Source organism: Vitis riparia, chromosome 16 (genome assembly GCF_004353265.1).
Source record: "Vitis riparia cultivar Riparia Gloire de Montpellier isolate 1030 chromosome 16, EGFV_Vit.rip_1.0, whole genome shotgun sequence".
Lineage (NCBI taxonomy): Eukaryota > Viridiplantae > Streptophyta > Magnoliopsida > Vitales > Vitaceae > Vitis > Vitis riparia.
The window spans coordinates 18,479,337-18,496,380 of NC_048446.1; the positions used below are offsets into that span (position 1 = coordinate 18,479,337).

Genomic DNA, 17,044 nt, shown 5'->3' on the forward strand with positions numbered 1-17,044 from the left:
ATTGTTTAAAATATATATATATCACAAGAAATAAAAAACATTAATTTGCAAATTAAAGAGTTATGGCCCAGGCCCAGGCCTGGAATCTCCCTGGAAGAGGCCAAAATGGCAAAATCCCAGCCCCCAAACCTAACCATTCAACCAAGCCCGGTCCAAACCTACCCTTTACTGGGCCAGTCAAATTTTAGGCCCATTGAGCCCAATTTGCAGCCCCAGGTCCAAGCCATCTCTTCAAGATAATAAAGTGGCTGTGGAAACAGAAAAGTCCATACCACACCCTCTATATTGAAGATAGTAATAATGATTTTGGACCGCATCTATCCATATAAAGCATCATGACTCAAGGGATCCTAAAATCCAGACAAATTCTTGAAGCAAATACCCTCTTCAAATGGCCACACCGATGGCCTCGCCAATTTTCACTCCCACACTTTTCTTTTCATCACCCAGTACCACCAAATCAACCATCTATGCCCTTTCTTCTTCTTCTTCAATTCCACTCCCAAAAGGCCCCGGTTTTCACTTCTCTACTTTGGTTCCTCAACCGGGTCTTGGTCCTTTCTCCTCCTGGAATGGTCTAAGGCATCTGGGTATCTCTGTTAAACAAAAATCTCTCAAAATAGGTGCTTTTTTCATCTGGGTATTTGGGATTTTTGTTTTTTTGCAAATTGTTCTTGGATTTGAGTTGATTTAGGGTTTTGCTCATCTGCGTATGCTTGTTTATGGAATTCTATTTAGGAAGAAAAGGAAGGTGCAAAGGGAAAGTTGTTTATGCATCTCTGTTTGGGGTTGGGGCTCCTGAGGCTCTGGTTATTGGAGTGGTAGCTTTGTTGGTTTTTGGTCCCAAAGGTCTTGCTGAGGTAATCTGTGTATATATAATTGAAAACTGAAGACCTTATTTGTATGAAAGTTTTAGAAAAATGTTTGGTTATCTTAATTATTGAAGCATTTTGGGTGACTGTAATGCTGCTTGCAGAGACTTAGATTCTGTGTTTTGCCTTTTCGTATCTTTGTTATTATTATCTTAATGCAGGTTGCTCGGAATTTGGGAAAGACTTTGCGTGAATTTCAGCCCACAATTAAAGAGCTTCAAGTAGATACTTACAACTTTGAGTTTAACCTACATTGTTCTCACCACCTTTGAGGAATGCCTGATGCTACTAGTTCTACCATTTTTCCCTCTTGTAGGAAGTCTCAAAGGAATTTAAGAGCACCCTTGAAAAGGAGATTGGTTTTGATGAGATTTCAAGTTCAATACAAGATACATACAGGCCCAGAACAACTAACCCTACCACCTCAACCCCTTCATCAAATGCTGGCATTGAGGATTCTGGGAATGTGGTTGACCCTAGTGAGTATACCAGTATTTCTAACTATAAGTTTTCATATATACTCTTTTTGGAATATAATTTATGAGGTTTTGAATTCATCTACATTTTTTCCCTCGTAATTTGAAATCTGGTTGATTGTTATTTATAGATGTATCATGAAGTCTTGGGAGTAATAAAACATTGTGTTTACAATGATAATCCTGGAAAGCTCCATTAAAGAGTAGATGTTTGCTAGGGATTACATGAATTGATCATTCCATTTACGTATGGTACTGTTGTAAACATTTTACAATTACTAATTAGTTTTTCAGGTAATAGAACACTTGTTGCAATGATACCGACAAGGGTTGGCATTTAGTGCTCCACAGAAGGCAAATCTTATTGTATGGATTAAAAATTAGTAACTTACAGAATTGTAATCAAAGTTGGAGCAGTGTTCCATAGTTGTAGCAGAAACTGTGAAGCTAAATAAAGATAAACGCGTACTCTGCAGTTATGGTTTTCTTTTATCAGACATAATAGAGGATGCTGAATTCATATCTAGTGCAACTTTTGGGTCGTCATATAGCATCAGAGGTTCATTCCTTTGCTTTCCATCTTATAGAAAGAATCCTTTTGGGTTCAATTTTGACTGTCTTCATGATTCCTGTCTGAGGCATATGCTATTTGCCTCAATGCCTCATTGGATCAGCATCCAGCTGTCACAAATAGGCCATCTCAGTCACTGTAAGTTGAACTTTTTTCTATCAATTGCTGAGAGAGAAGCTTTTGAACTTGGTAACCTTATTTTAACTAGCAGGCACCAAAAAAGACTTTTGACTGCAATACTCTTCACGTTTTCTTATCCAAATATGATAATTTTGGACATTACCATCCATGCATAAGATGTCTCTCCTTTCTTTGTGAGGGGCAAGGCGCTTTCTTGCCAACCCTTAGAGAACATTGTGCTTCTTTGTTGGCAGCTGATCAAAATCTGATGATCCTGCATGCTTATCAAAAAAAAAAAAAAATCTGATGATCCTGCATGAAGATGGCAAGTTTTTTTATTGTCTCCAGAGATTTCAAAGGTATCACCAAGTGAAGTGTGAATTAATAGACTCCTATCATCAAAACCCATTCACCAACCCAATTTTGAACTCATGTTCTTTCCCTATTCTTAAAATTCAATCACTAGAAACTGAAAAAGGATTTTCTTTATCCAACACAGTGTGAATGCAACACTTCATTATCATTTTGATACTCTCAGTTTGTACAAGATTAATATCTTTTGGACCCAACATTGATTGCTACTGGCAAGCTATTACAACTGGTGATTAGGGAGGCTGTTTTCAGTAGAACATCACAAAATTCTGAAAATATATTTGGAGTGCATTGCTATCCCTTCAATATCTTAAGCTCTGACCAGGGTTTGAATCCCTATCAATAGGACTAGGCTATAACTCAATAGCATGAGCAATGAGATCATACTTTTGGTACTCATGGATAAAGTGCCTATACCTGTTTAATTTTGTTTTTGAGAGTTTTGTGATTTTATATCATAAATGGCCATGTCTCATGCCATGAACTATAGAAATCAAAATATTTGACACTTATGGGGCATTTGGACATCTGTTCCCCCTTTACAAGGGCTTTTTGGATTTTCTGCTGGTTCATGAATCAACACACTGCCCCCCAACTAGTTCTACACTTCTTGAGTTCTCTTTTTGTGTGCTACCATTCTGAAACTAGCTGGAAATCTTGGTATGGTTTTCTTCTTAGAAGAGTTCATGAATCATATACTTGAGAGGAAAAAGGAAAGCAAAGGAAATAAAACAGTGAAAAGATCTCAGGATACTTGGAGTGGTGGTCTGAATAATCAAAATAAGTCCAGACTGGATCGGTTCCTTATCTTTATTTTAGGGGTGGGAAAATCATTTCAACAGAGTGATGCAGTGTGTGCTTCCTAGACCGGTGTCTAATTACTTTCCTATTTTGTTGGATGGGGAAGGGTTGAGGAGAGGGCCTACGCCTTTTTGGTTTGAAAATATGCGGTTAAAGGAGGGGTTTAAGGATTTGCTAAAATCTTGGGGGGAGGGGTTCAGCTTTCATGGTTCCTCCAGTTTTATTTTGGCTGCAAAGTTGAGAGCATTGAAGTTTAATATGAAAACTTGGAATGGAGAAGTTTTTGGCCAGCTTGAAGTGAGGAAGGCTAGAGCAATAGAGCAAGCGACTTTTTGGGATACAAAGGAGAGGTCCTGTATTTTGTCCCTAGAGGAGGTCGAAACACGAGAGGGAGTGGGGAGGGGAGTATAAGAAGTGGGTTCTGTTTGAAGAAATTTCATGGAGATAGAAATCTTGAGAGGTTTGGTTAAAACAAGGGGATATAAATACTTGTTTTTTCCATAAGTTGGCTAATGCCCATTGTAGAAGGAATTTCTTGGCCAAAATTAAGATTAATGGAATGTGGTTGTTTGAGGATAAGGATATTAAGGAAGGGGTGGCTTGAGCTTTTTAGAATTTGCTTTCTAATTCAGGGGATTGGAGACAAGTTTAAATGGCTTGTTGTTTGAGGGTCTTGAGGCTTAAGAGGCTGCTTGGTTAGAGGAGCCTTTCTCAGAGGAGGAGGTCTTTAGTGCCCTTTTGGGGTTTGGTGGGGATAAAGCTCTAAGGTTGGATGGTTTTTCTATGGTTTTTGTAAAGGATGAGGTGATGGGTTTTTTTAGGGAGTTCCATGAGTATGGAAGTTTGGAGAAGAGTCTGAATGCCACCTTTTTGGTGTTAATTCCCAAGAAGGGGGGTGTCAAGGATTTGAGGGATTTTAGGCCAATTAGTTTTTTTTTTTTTGGAGGGTGGGGGGTTGGAGGGGAGTGGTTTGTTGTATAAGTGGTTGGCTAAGGTGTTAGTTAATAGATTAAAAAAAGTGATCGGAAAAGTGGTTTCCACAGCTTGGAGTGCATTTGTGGAGGGGAGACAAATTTTGGATGCAATGCTTAATGAGACTATTGATTCAATTTTAAAAAGTAATGAGAGTGGTGTTTTGTGCAAACTAGACATAGAGAAGGTGTATGATCATGTGGATTGGTTCTTTCTGCTTTTGGTGTTGCAGAAAAATGGGTTTTGAGGTATAATGGATTGGGTGCATAAGGTGGTGTATCTCCACGACAAGATTCTCTATTTTAGTGAATGGAACCCCTTCTGGTTTTTTTCCAAGTTTTAAAGGGTTGCGTTAGGGGGATCCTCTTTCGTCATATTTATTTATGATTGCAATGGAGGCGCTTAGTTGTCTTTTGAAGAGGTGGCTGTTGGTTTTTTATTTGGTTGTCAAGTGAAAGGTAGGTTTGGGGAAGGTGTTCAGATTTCACATTTGTTGTTCATTGATGACACTCTAGTATTCTACAAGGCTTCTCTGGATCAAGTAACTTATTTATGTTGATTACTTATGTAGTTTGGGGTGAATTCAGGGTTGAAGATTAACTCGGAGAAGAGTGAGTTAATTCTAGTAGGAAGGGTGGAGAATTTAGATGATTGACTTGATGAGCTTAGGTGCAAGGTGGGTAGTCTACCTTCATCTTATTTGGGTCTTCCTTTGGGTGCTTCGTTTAAGTCTACAATAGCTTGGGATGGAGTAGAAGAGTGGTTTCACAAGAGGTTGTTGATATTGAATTGACAATATATTTTCAAGGGAGGGAGAATTACTTTGATTCAAAATATTCTATCTAGTTTGCCCATTTATTTTGTCTTTGTTCTGTATGCCAAGGATTGTTAGATTGAGGTTAGAACAGATTAAGAGGAACTTTCTATGGGGCAGTGGGGCATTAGAGCATAAACCTCATCTTTTTAAGTGGGCGATTGTTTGTCAAGATAAGAGGAAAGAGGGCTTGGGTGTTAAACGTCTTTCAGTTCTTAATAAGGCTCTTCTTTGGCAAGTGGAGTTGATGTTTTGCAAATGAGAGAGGGGATTTCTGGAACCAGGTTATCTGTGGCAGGTATGGGGAAACAAGAGTGGGGTGGCTAACTCTGGAGGTAAAAGAGGGCTGTGGTTGGGCTATGGAAAGTGATAAAGAAGGATTTGGATCTTGTGAGATCTAGGTGTTCCTTTTTGGTAGGTAATGACCAGAGGATACTTTTTTTGGAAGGATAGGTGGTGTAGGGATAATCTACTGTGTGTTGTTTCCTTATTTGTTTTATCTCTTTCTAAGGGGTGGTGAAGGGAGGTTTGTTTTCTTGTATACCTTGGGTCACTTTTCTGGTGCCTCTATTTATTTTAATTGAAGTCTTTTTTTATCAAAATAAAATAAAATTCCTCCATAGCATTGCTACTAACTAAAGGCAAAAGCAACAAAAATTCAATTTTGTTGTGTTCGCTTGAATTTTTGTCCATGTTTACTCATTAAATCTTTTGGATATTTGTTGCTTTTTAGTAAGAGAGGTATTCCTTCTGCTCTGGTCATTGTCTGTTTCTGATTCTTTACAGATTATGGCTCCATATTTCACTGTATAATTAATCAACAATAACCCTAGCTTCTATGGGCATCATCCTTGGTCCTTGTCTATAATATGTGAATTTTTCTAAATTGCAGATGGTGCACCATCCCTGAATAAAGCATACTCTAGTGAGGAGTACTTAAAGATCACCGAAGAGCAGCTGAAAGCATCTGCAGCCCAACAGCAGTCACAAACACCCCCTCCAGGAGAAAGCCAGTTGGAACCTCAAACTGAGCCTCTAGGTTTGTAATTCTCACACCTCTCTCTCTTTCGCTCCCCTCTATGGCTACCTTATAACACAATTACCACCAGGTGCTGTTCAAGAAGGTGCTACTGCAATTCCTCCATCCAAGAACCCAAAAAGTGAGACCTGAAACCTCATAAGTAAAGGTAAAGGGACTGGGAAATGGCAAACTCATCTTTTTTTTTTTTGGGTTCCAATTGTTAGTTAACTATTTCAGAAGAGTCTGCAGGATTTGACTGTAGTGTATGATTTTTTATACTCGGATATTTTAGGCAGTGATTTTTTGGCACAAGTATGTATAAATTGAAAGTTCTTAGTAGAACATTGTCTTGATCAATGGTGGATCCTGATACCTCTTTTTGTAGTTTCCTCCTTTTCCTTTTGGGTAGGTTTATTTATGTCAAATTTACACAACACAAACCTAGGGCTTTTGATGTTTATGCATTTGGGTTTTAAAATTTTCAGGTAAATCACATTTTATTTCTTCAAAAAACCTTAAAAAAATAATAATAAATTGATGATAATGATTTCAATTCTAGATAACTTTAGCTGGGGATTCATCTTAGCAGGTGTGTTATTAACCTAGGCCTCCTAAACTACCATGTAGTTTGAATTTAAACTACTTGTTATTTATCTATATTCCCCCTTTTTTTTCCAACAAATTTTGAAACAGAAAAATATTGTTTAGGGCTTTACAAAAAGGCAAGTTTTTTTAAAAACCCACTTAAAAAATTTAAAAATATTAATATTATCCATATATTTGATAAAAGTATTTTCAAACCCACTTTATTGTATCTACTTTTGAACATGGATGTAGCCTAAATTTGGTCATAATTTTATTTTTTTCTCTTTCCAGTCTTTTCAAAATTTCAAAACCAGTTGAGAATCAGTCAACATGAAGAGTTAGATTCGCCGTTTCTGTTCTTCACTGCAGAAAAACTTCGACTCAACATCATCATCTTCCCTGCTTGATTGGCAAAGGATGGAATATTCCGGTTGGGCATGGCTTCCAGATGATCTCCTAGAACCCATACTAAACAATTTAGCCTCCATAGTTGACTCTATCAGGTTCGGTGCAGTCTGCACTCCATGGCATAGCCTTGCAGTAAAGAGCTTCCAGCGCCTCCCTGTCAATCAAAGGCCACATCTTCAACCCCCACCACTCCCATGGCTGATGGTTCTCAGCAAACCCAACAGCAAAGACAGCCGCAGTTTCTACAGCATCACCCACCAAAAGCTTTCCAAATTCCACCTCCCGGTCCCTCCCGATACAAGGTATTGCGGGTCTTCCCATGGCTGGCTGATCACTACAGACGAAACCAATGCAGTAAGCCTCCTCCACCCATTCTCAAGACAAGTCATTCGTCTCCCTCCTCTCACAAGATTGAAGATTCCACAAAGAACTGTTTATGGCTTCGAGTACCACCTCCATAAGGGCGTCCTGTCTGCAAACCCGACTTCAAACCCTGATGATTTTGTGTTGATGGTCATATACGGGCACGACAAGGGGTTAGCCTTCATAAAATCAGGTGATCAGAACTGGGCTTACATAGATTCCATGGTGATGAAAGATGACGTCCTGGACTCTCCATACTTTCTTGACCTGTCATTATTCGGGTTCGAAGATGTTATATACCAAGAAAGAGAGCTCCAGTTCTATGCCTTGTCCTATGACAGTCAGGTTCTGGCCATTAAAACCAGTGGCATAGGGAATATGGTTAAAGTTGTTCCTCCTTATAATTTTGGTTTTGTGCCTGCCTTCAAGCTATATCTTGTAGAATCCCCCGAGGGAAGAGATTTATGGCAAATTGAGAAGGTATCATTCTATGATAAAAGTAGTGGGTTCAAGGTTTTTGTGATGGTAGATCGGGAAACAAAGCCGGAGTGGGTTGAGGTGAATAGCCTCGGAGATGTTGCCTTGTTCCTGGGAGACAACGACTCCATTGCTGTCACAGCTTCTCGGTTCAGTGGTTGCAGACCCAGCTGTATATATGTTGCTTCTACTGATGACACCTTGGAGATGAACATGGAGGATGAGAGGGAAAGCTTTAGATACCGGTACAAATTGTGTGAGTTCAATGTGGAGACTGGGAGCTATGCAGAAAAGTGGGTACTGGATAATTTGGATCCTTCGCTCGGTCTCATCCCATCCCCTGTTTGGATTGAATGTCTGCCAATATTCAATTGAGAGGTGAATTTGACACTTTGGTTCTATTTGATTCTCTGTCGACAATGGGAAAGGGAAGAAGATAGAAAATAGATTTAAAGTCTGATAAATTATTTTTATTTGTTATTTCAAACACATTTCAAGTATTTTTCGGTTTTTATGTAAAGATTAAATAATTTAAAATTACAAAAAAAATAAAATTTATTTTAATTGTATTTTATTTTATTTTTAATTTTTTTTTATAATGAAAGGAAAATATAAAGAAAAGAAAATAGATGATTTAAAGTTAATAAATTATTTTTATATATTACTTTAAATTTACTTAAATTATTTTAGTTATTCCATATAAAAATTAAATAATTTGAAAATATAGTTTTTACCTAATTTTAATTATATTTGATTTTTTATAATTTTTTTTCTTAATATATATTTTCTTTAGTTAGTACTTTCCAAAGCCAAAATATCTAAGTATTTTTTTTTTCTTAACATAACGAAGGATTTTTTTTTATCAAAATATTGAAAAGATTTTACCAAAAGAAAAGGTTAATCTAAAGGAATTTTTTAAAAGAAATAGAAAATAGTAAGAAATTTGACTACAAAATTTTCAATAATTTTAGTGAATTCTTGTAATAAAGAAGATTAATTTTTTTTTAAGGAAATTATAATTCTTCAATGAATTTTGATTTTCTTTTCTAGATAATTAATATTTTTTTAAGTAATGAGATTTTTAATTTTTACTTAAAATTGTCAATTATACAATGATATAAGAATGAGACTATTAATAAAATAAAAGGTAAATATTGTGAAAAAATGGTTAATTAATTTAAGCAAATCACTCATGATGGGAGTAAATTAAGTGTGAAACTTTTGGAAAATATTTACTTAAGAGTAAAGAGTAAGTAAATAGCAAGCAAGATAATAAAGAAAGAGAGATGGGGAGAGATGTGCAAACTCCTTTTATAGTGGTTCAACATTTCTCCTAAGTTCACTCTCCTCAAGTTTTTATCTAAGTCATGATCAAGGTTTCCGATACAAGCCTTCGAGCTTTATAATTGAATTTACTGTTTCCAATGGACACTATAATCCATTTAAGTATTCCACCAACTTGAAGTCTTTTAACTTGAAATGAATAAATAAAGAAAATTTTAGTGTTTTCAATCAATGATGAAAATATCGGTAATTACGAATATATTGTTATTTCTATTTTTCGGCGGATATTTTGGGAAAAAATTATCGATAGACCTAAAATTGATCAAAATTTATAAAAATATAATAAAAAATTTATAAAAATATAATTAGAAGTATAATGATATTTTTAAGTTGTTTTATTAAATAATTTGATATATCTATAATATGATTTATCATATTTGATAATAATATCGTATGCATTAATAAAAATATGAATTTTATAAGTGTACATTTATTATTAAATTACATATAATATTATGATATATTATTATAATATGTATAATTTTAAAATATATATTAATATTAAAATTATGATCCATTTAATTTAATTGTATTAAACAATATAAAATAAATTATGATATATGTACAATTTTTAATATTTAATTAATTATTAATGATATTAAAAACACTATGAAGAAAATGATACAATTTTTATATTTTTGGTAATCAATTAAAAGAAAATTTTGCATTTAATTATAAAATAATTATAATTAATTTGCTCTTTAAAATATTATTTTAATATTTTCTTTATATAATGAGTTTAACTATATATATGTTTAGTGCATATTATACAACAATGGCAAGTTTGCCGGACGATAAATGGGTTTAACCGCGTTAACCCACGTTGACCATGTAATATATCAGGAAAAATCGACGATTTATCACCAAAATCGAGAGATATGGCCGATTTTTGGGGATTTCTCCCGAAATTTCGTCGATATTTCTTAATGAAATATCGTATCTATACCCTCCGATACATGATATATCGCCGACATATCACGATATTTTCTTCCTTGCTTTCAATTTTAAAACAAATATAGTTCACAATACAAAAGAAAGTCAGGATGGATTTTGAGGTGCACTTAAAGAATATACAAATTGGAATTCAATGCACTTTGAAAGAAGAACCTTGAATGTGAGAAAAGAAAGGTTTATTGATTCAATGTTGTATTTTCTTGTTAATAAATGTAGTAGAGCTCTTCAACATATAGAAAACAAGCTTAGGCATCCAAAAAGACATAAAAGACCCTTAATCGGTTGACCAACGGTTAAAACAATAAATGCTTTACAGATGATCACTGGAGTTTCTAAGGCTTAATCAATCCTCGATCGATCGAGGCAAAACCTCAATCATCTATACACTTGCTACAAAAGAGAGAAGATTTTTGTGTTCCCTTAATTGATCCTTAACCAATTAAACTCAATTGGTCGAGTCGGTTCCCTAACTGGTCTAACTCACCCTTTGTCGATTGAGCTTTGTTCCCTCACTAGTCTAGCTCACCCTTAATTGGTTGCACCTAAAGTGCACAAAAACTCTAGATTTGAGGTTTAAACCTTCTAGTAACATATATAATTCTTCATAGAACCTCTTTTTTTTTTAGTAAAATTCAAAAGAATTTAACTTAAGGTTTTGAATTAAAACAAGTATTAATCCAAATTTATGATGAAAACATTGTTTTTGAGCTCGAGTAAAGATGAAATTTGGTTTTTAAGTGTATGAGAAAAGATTTAATCCTAAGTGCACCAATAAATGTCATCTTATAATTTTTCTTAGGACACTTTTAAGTCTTTAAGGAATCTAAGGGCTTAATTGGCTACTAGTTTTAAAAACTATTTTAGAAAACAATTTTTAAGAACAATGTTTGGTGTTTTCATAAATAAAATTGAGTTTAGGAACTAAATTCTGAAAAACAATTTTTATTCTAAAAAAAAAATTGGTTGAATTAATAAAAAAACTTTTTAAAACAAGTTAAACAAAAAACATGTTTGAAAGTTATGTGTGCATTTATTTATTTATTTAGTGTTTTCTTCGTATCTCCTCTCAGTTTATGACAAAATATGTAAATAAAGAAAAAAGTCAACAAAAGATAATAATAAGAGGGTGATAAATTTGAATGGAAAATCAAATTAAATTTTTAGTTTTTTATTTTATTTTATTTTGGATTTTGATTCTGTTTTTTATTTTATTTTAATTATAATAAATAAAAAAGATGAAATATTTTAATAATAAATGGTTAAATATCATACTAATATATGGATTAATAATAAGATGATCTTCAATAAATGGTTTGATTTTTAATTTTTTTTTAAAAAAATAGAAGGTTGTAATTTAAATTTAAAATCTTTTGTTAGTGAAAAGAAGAAGAATTGACTGAAATAATATTATTGATGTTGAAGTGTGTATTTATACAAGGAGGTTTGAGATCTTTTTCTACAAGTCAGAAATCAGCTTACCATATTCTAGACTATCCATCTATAAGTCAGGAATTACAATAGGAAAATTAACATATACAGATCATCTATTCTTAATATGGAAGATTTAGGAAGATTGACTTTCCAACACTCCCCCTCAAGTTGGAGAGTGGATATCCTACACTCCCAACTTGCGAATCATAGGAGCAAAAATCTCCTTTCCCAATGGTTTAGTCAGAATGTCTGCAAGTTGGTGCGCTGAGCTCACATGTCTTGTAATAATGGAACCATCTTGGATCTTGTCCCTAATATAGTGACAATCCATCTCAATGTGTCTAGTACGCTCATGGAAAACAGGGTTGGCTGCAATGTGCAACGCTGCCTTGTTGTCACAATACAGCAAGGCAGGTTCCTGATGTAAAACACCCAAATCTTTCAAAAGGTACCGAAGCCATGTCAACTCACAACAAGCTCCTGTCATTGCACGATACTCTGCTTCGGCTGAAGAGAGTGACACTATTTTCTGTCGCTTTGATCTCCAAGAAATCAGTGAAGGTCCAAGGAATACACAGTAGCCTGTAGTGGACCTTCTAGTAAGTGGACAACCTGCCCAATCAGAATCACAGTAGGCTCTCAATCTGAAATCATTATTCGAAGAGAAGAACAGACCCTGACCAGGTGCATTCTTGAGATAACGTACAACTCTGAACGCTGCTTCCATATGAGCCTTTCTCGGTTGATGCATAAATCGGCTTAACACATGAACTGCATAAGTGATATTTGGCCTCGACACAGTTAGATATATTAACCTTCCAACCAATCTCCTATAACGACCTTGATCCTTGAGCATATCGCTCTTATCAGACAATTTCAATCCTCGTTCCATAGGTGTATCAATAGGAGCAGCGCCCAACAATCCTGCATCCTCAATAATCTCTAATGCATACTTACGTTGGGAAATAAAAATCCCATTTTTAGAAGCATAAACCTCAATGCCAAGAAAGTATTTTAAATCACCCAGATCTTTGAGATGAAAATGACTATGCAGAAATTTTTTTGTTGTAGCAATGCTCACAGGATCATTTCCAGTAATCAGAATATCATCAACATATATCAAGAGGGCAGTAAAGGACTTGCCTTGTTTTCTGGTGAACAAAGAATAATCGGCTCGAGATTGTGCATAACCGGCGGATTGAATAGCTTCTGAGAACTTGGCGAACCATTGGCGAGAAGCTTGTTTCAGACCGTAGAGTGATTTATGAAGGCGACATACCAAGTTTTCCTCCCCCTGTCGCCGAAGCCCTGGCGGCGGAGACATATATATTTCCTCATGTAAGTCGCCATGAAGAAAAGCGTTGTTAACATCCATTTGATGAAGAGACCAGCCACGAGCTGCGGCCAATGCAAGCAAGCAGCGGACAGATATGATCTTGGCGGTGGGGGAAAAGGTATCCTGATAATCGACACTTTCTAATTGAGTAAAGTCTTTCGCTACCAATCGTGCTTTGTAACGCTCAATAGACCCATCTGAACGGTGTTTAATTTTATACACCCATTGACAACCAATCGGTGTCTTGCCGGCCGGAAGTGGAGTGAGAGACCAAGTGCCATTAGCTTGGAGAGCCTGCAATTCAGAACGCATTGCCTCCTGCCACTCAAGATGAGCGGCTACTTCCGAATAAGACCTGGGTTCTGTGACAGCACTTTGTTGAGCAACAAAAAATCTATATGCAGGCTTATATCTATGATAAGAAACATAATTGGCCAGTGGATATCGTGTACCTTTAGTTGGACCTGGAATCAAGAAAGACGATTGATTGGAGGAAACGTGGGAGCAAACATAATCGTGCAGCTTGATTGACGGGGCGATATGGCGGCTGGAGCGACGAAACGGAGTGGCTGGTTTGGATGAGTGTGTTTCTGGTGAAAAGATGGGTGTCTCAGTTGGAGGAGCGGACGGGATGGATGCAAACGGTGGCACCGGAGAAGGCGATACTAGAGTTGTAGAAGGCGGTGGTGAAGGGTTTGGATCAATCTGAGAATAAGGTTCAATAACGAGTTCGGAAGGTCGAGAAGGAGAGGAAAAGTCGTCATTTTCTGTGGTGGGAGACGGTGTGCTTGTGTGGTTGGAAAGAAGAGGGGAAAATGCGTGAGAAGTAGAGTCAAGGGAGGAAGAGATGTCGTGGGCCACCAAGGGGATTGGACCAGAATTATGGGTCAACGAAGGGAGAGTAGAGTTGGGCTTGAGAGAGACATAAGGAAAAATATCTTCATGAAATTTGACATCTTGGCTAGTAAAGACCTTTTTGGTTGATAAATCAAATAATTTGTATGCTTTCTGACCAACAGGATAACCGATGAAGATGGATGGCATGACACGGCAATCAAATTTGTGAGAGGTGTGAACATTGGTGGCATAGGCTAAACATCCGAAAACACGGAGATGGGAGTAAGAAGGTGGTTTTGAGTAAAGAAATTCAAAAGGAGTTTTGAAAGACAATACTGGTGAAGGTAACCGATTGATGATGTGTACGGCAGTGAGAACACACTCCCCCCAAAATTGAGTGGGAACTTGAGCATGGAATTTCAAAGCTCGGGCTACTTGTAAAATATGACGATGTTTGCGTTCCACAACCCCATTTTGTTGAGGCATGTAAACACAAGAATGCTGAAAGATGACACCATTATCTTGAAAAAAGAACGAAGTGAGGTAAATTCTCTACCATTGTCACTTCGAAAAGTTTTAATGCGAAATTCAAATTGTGTGAACACATAGCTGAAGAAACGTTTTGAAAGTGATTGTGCTTCATCTTTATGTCGCATTAAAAATATCCAAGTGAAACGTGTATAATCATCGACAATAGTGAGAAAGTAATGGGCACCAAACAGAGAAGGGTGTCGATAACGACCCCAAATGTCACAATGAATAATCTTAAAAGGTTTTGTAGAAGAAATAGCACTAGTACCAAAAGGTAAGCGATTTTGCTTAGCCAAAAGACATATAGGGCAAGCATTATTGGACTGAATAGAAAAATTCAAAAAAATTTTGGCAATGAAACTCAAACGAGAATGTGATACATGGCCTAAGCGACTGTGCCAGAGATCGGTGGAAGAGATGGCTAGATTGCAGGCTGGTTGGTTTGTGGATGAGGAATGGTTGGTTAAAGATTTCTTTGTCGCTAATGCCACCAAATAGTATAGTCCGTTATGTTGTTTACCCAAACCAATCGTCCTCCTCGTAGCCAGATCCTGCAAAATACACCAATAAGGGAAAAACGTCACTGAACAATTTAGACCTCTTGTCAAATGACTAACTGATATTAAATCAACTTTGAATGTATGCACAGATAAGACATCATGCAGATAATAGACGGAATTCAGAGGCAAAGTCCCTTTCGTAACAATATTCGCTTTTTCTCCACTAGGCAACAATACGGGCGGTAACGAGCAATTTTTATCTTTATGCAATAACTTAGAGGATGAAGTAATATGATCCGTCGCCCCACTATCAATAACCCAACTGCGGGAAGCGACTTTGGACAAACCTGACTTTGTTACCGCATTCACTTTGGAACTAGAGTTTTCATCTTGGTTATTAAGAAGTGACAAAAGTTGCTTGAGTTGGGCTTCTGACAATGCAACTGCAGGTTTCCCTTCATCTGCCTCAGAAACTTGGTTAGCCGCAGAAAAACTTTTATTCCGATTTGAGTTTGAGCCTAAGTTCATTCTTGCTTTAGGATGACTTGGTGGGTATCCATGTAGTTGAAAACACTTTTGGACCCAATGACTCATATCTCCACAATACGAGCATTGGGGGCGTCCTCTTCCAGAACCCATGCGGCGCCGATCTTGATCAAAAAAAGGTTTGCCATCTTGTCCTTGAGAAGACCGATTCACCCGGAAATTTTGAGAACCAGAGGGGCGATCAGTCGGTTCCATCCTTCCTATGTTCGATCGATCTATTCCGTCCTTCCAAGTTGTCAAAGACTTGCCGTTGCTACGCATGGCCATAGCAGCACTTGCGGCAGATTCCGCTGCTACGTTCGTCGAAGTGAGGAGGCGTTGATTTTCTTCTTGAGAGACAGAGGAGTATGCTTGGCGGACAGAAGGGAGAGGATTCATCAAGAGAATTTGCCCGCGAATAGCACTGTAAGATTCATTCAAACCCATCAGAAATTGCATCAATTTTTGTTGATCTTGTTGTGCCCCATGTGATGCAGCGTTGTAAGAAGCCAGTTCATCCCACAGGCCTTTCAATTTTGTGTAATAGGCAGAGACAGAGAGTTGCTCTTGTCGAAGACAAGCAATATCTCGCTGAATTTCAAAGATGCGAGACGCATTGCTCTGAGAGAATCGCTCACAGAGATCTTCCCAAACTTCATGAGCAGTAGAATAATAGATTACACTGTCTGCAATTTCTGGATTGAGAGTATTGACGATCCAGGAGTGAACCATGTCGTTACACCGTGACCAAGTCGCATAACCTTCAGGATCAATTTCTTCTGAAGGAGCTTTGATCGAGCCATTAACAAAACCTAATTTGTTCTTGGAATTTAAAGCTAGAATCATAGCCCTTTTCCAAGCCGAATAATTGTCTCCATTCAAAGATTTGGAAATCAAAACCAAACCTGGGTGATCTGAATGGTGAGTGAAATAGGGATTGGAGAGATCTGCCTTTGAGAAATCCGTATGAATCTCTGATTTTGCCATGATGATTGAAGAAAAAAAATGTTACACGAGATATTAGAGTGCAGCAATGAATCAGGATTTTAGTCCTGCTCTGATACCATGAAAAGAAGAAGAATTGACTAAAATAATATTATTGATGTTGAAGTGTGTATTTATACAAGGAGGTTTGAGATCTTTTTCTACAAGTCAGAAATCAGCTTACCATATTCTAGACTATCCATCTATAAGTCAGGAATTACAATAGGAAAATTAACATATACAGATCATCTATTCTTAATATGGAAGATTTAGGAAGATTGACTTTCCAACAGTTAGCACTCTAAATTGATAGTAGAAGCATTGCATGAAAATATTTAAAGAAAATATTGACAATTATATAAAGTCAATCATATTTTATTATTTTATTAATTCAAGGATTTATGATTTATAATTATGTATTTATTTAAAATTTTCTTAATTATTTGTCCATTTTTCTACCAAATCTTATGGCTCTACCATCCTATTCCAATTTTTAAAATAAAAATAATAAATGTGTTTTAAACATAAAAATAATTTGACAATTAAATTAATAATGTAAAGCCTTTTCAACATGTTTATTTTTTTTGCTTTCTAAAAGTGATAAAAAAAAATGTGAAATAATTATTTTTATTTCCATAAATCTTTTTTCATCATATAAAGCTATCAAATACTTCTATAATTAAAAAAAATATATTTTGATTATCCAAATTTAATGATTGGGATTGATTTTTAAAAAATGGTAAGTTGTGA

The 17,044-nt window shown here is 36.1% G+C and overlaps 2 protein-coding genes across 3 annotated transcripts; both read left to right on the forward strand.

Annotated features, from left to right (window-relative positions):
• Positions 1-334: 334 nt before the first annotated feature.
• On the forward strand, positions 335-8,253 carry LOC117933921 (sec-independent protein translocase protein TATB, chloroplastic). Of its 2 annotated transcripts, XM_034855506.1 has the most exons (7): positions 335-623; positions 739-860; positions 1,034-1,093; positions 1,189-1,351; positions 5,891-6,037; positions 6,108-6,182; positions 6,894-8,253. In XM_034855506.1, exons 1-6 carry the CDS (start codon positions 392-394, stop codon positions 6,167-6,169), a joined length of 786 nt encoding a protein of 261 aa, XP_034711397.1. In that variant the 5' UTR covers positions 335-391; the 3' UTR covers positions 6,170-6,182; positions 6,894-8,253. The 2 variants fall into 2 exon arrangements, with proteins under 2 accessions (XP_034711397.1, XP_034711396.1); XM_034855505.1 differs by lacking the exon at positions 6,894-8,253 and having other exon boundaries at positions 6,108-6,406.
• LOC117933362 (F-box protein At2g26160-like) lies at positions 7,022-8,227 on the forward strand. The gene has a single exon (XM_034854724.1). The coding sequence runs from the start codon at positions 7,022-7,024 to the stop codon at positions 8,225-8,227; it is 1,206 nt and encodes a 401-aa protein (XP_034710615.1).
• Positions 8,254-17,044: the final 8,791 nt, after the last annotated feature.

Coding starts and splice junctions, on each gene's coding strand:
- LOC117933921 (XM_034855506.1), top strand. CDS start 392: ATGGCCACACCGATGGCCTCGCCAATTTTCACTCCCACACTTTTCTTT. Junction 1,094..1,188: donor CCACAATTAAAGAGCTTCAA/GTAGATACTTAC, acceptor TCCCTCTTGTAG/GAAGTCTCAAAGGAATTTAA. Junction 6,038..6,107: donor ACCTCAAACTGAGCCTCTAG/GTTTGTAATTCT, acceptor AATTACCACCAG/GTGCTGTTCAAGAAGGTGCT.
- LOC117933362 (XM_034854724.1), top strand. CDS start 7,022: ATGGAATATTCCGGTTGGGCATGGCTTCCAGATGATCTCCTAGAACCC.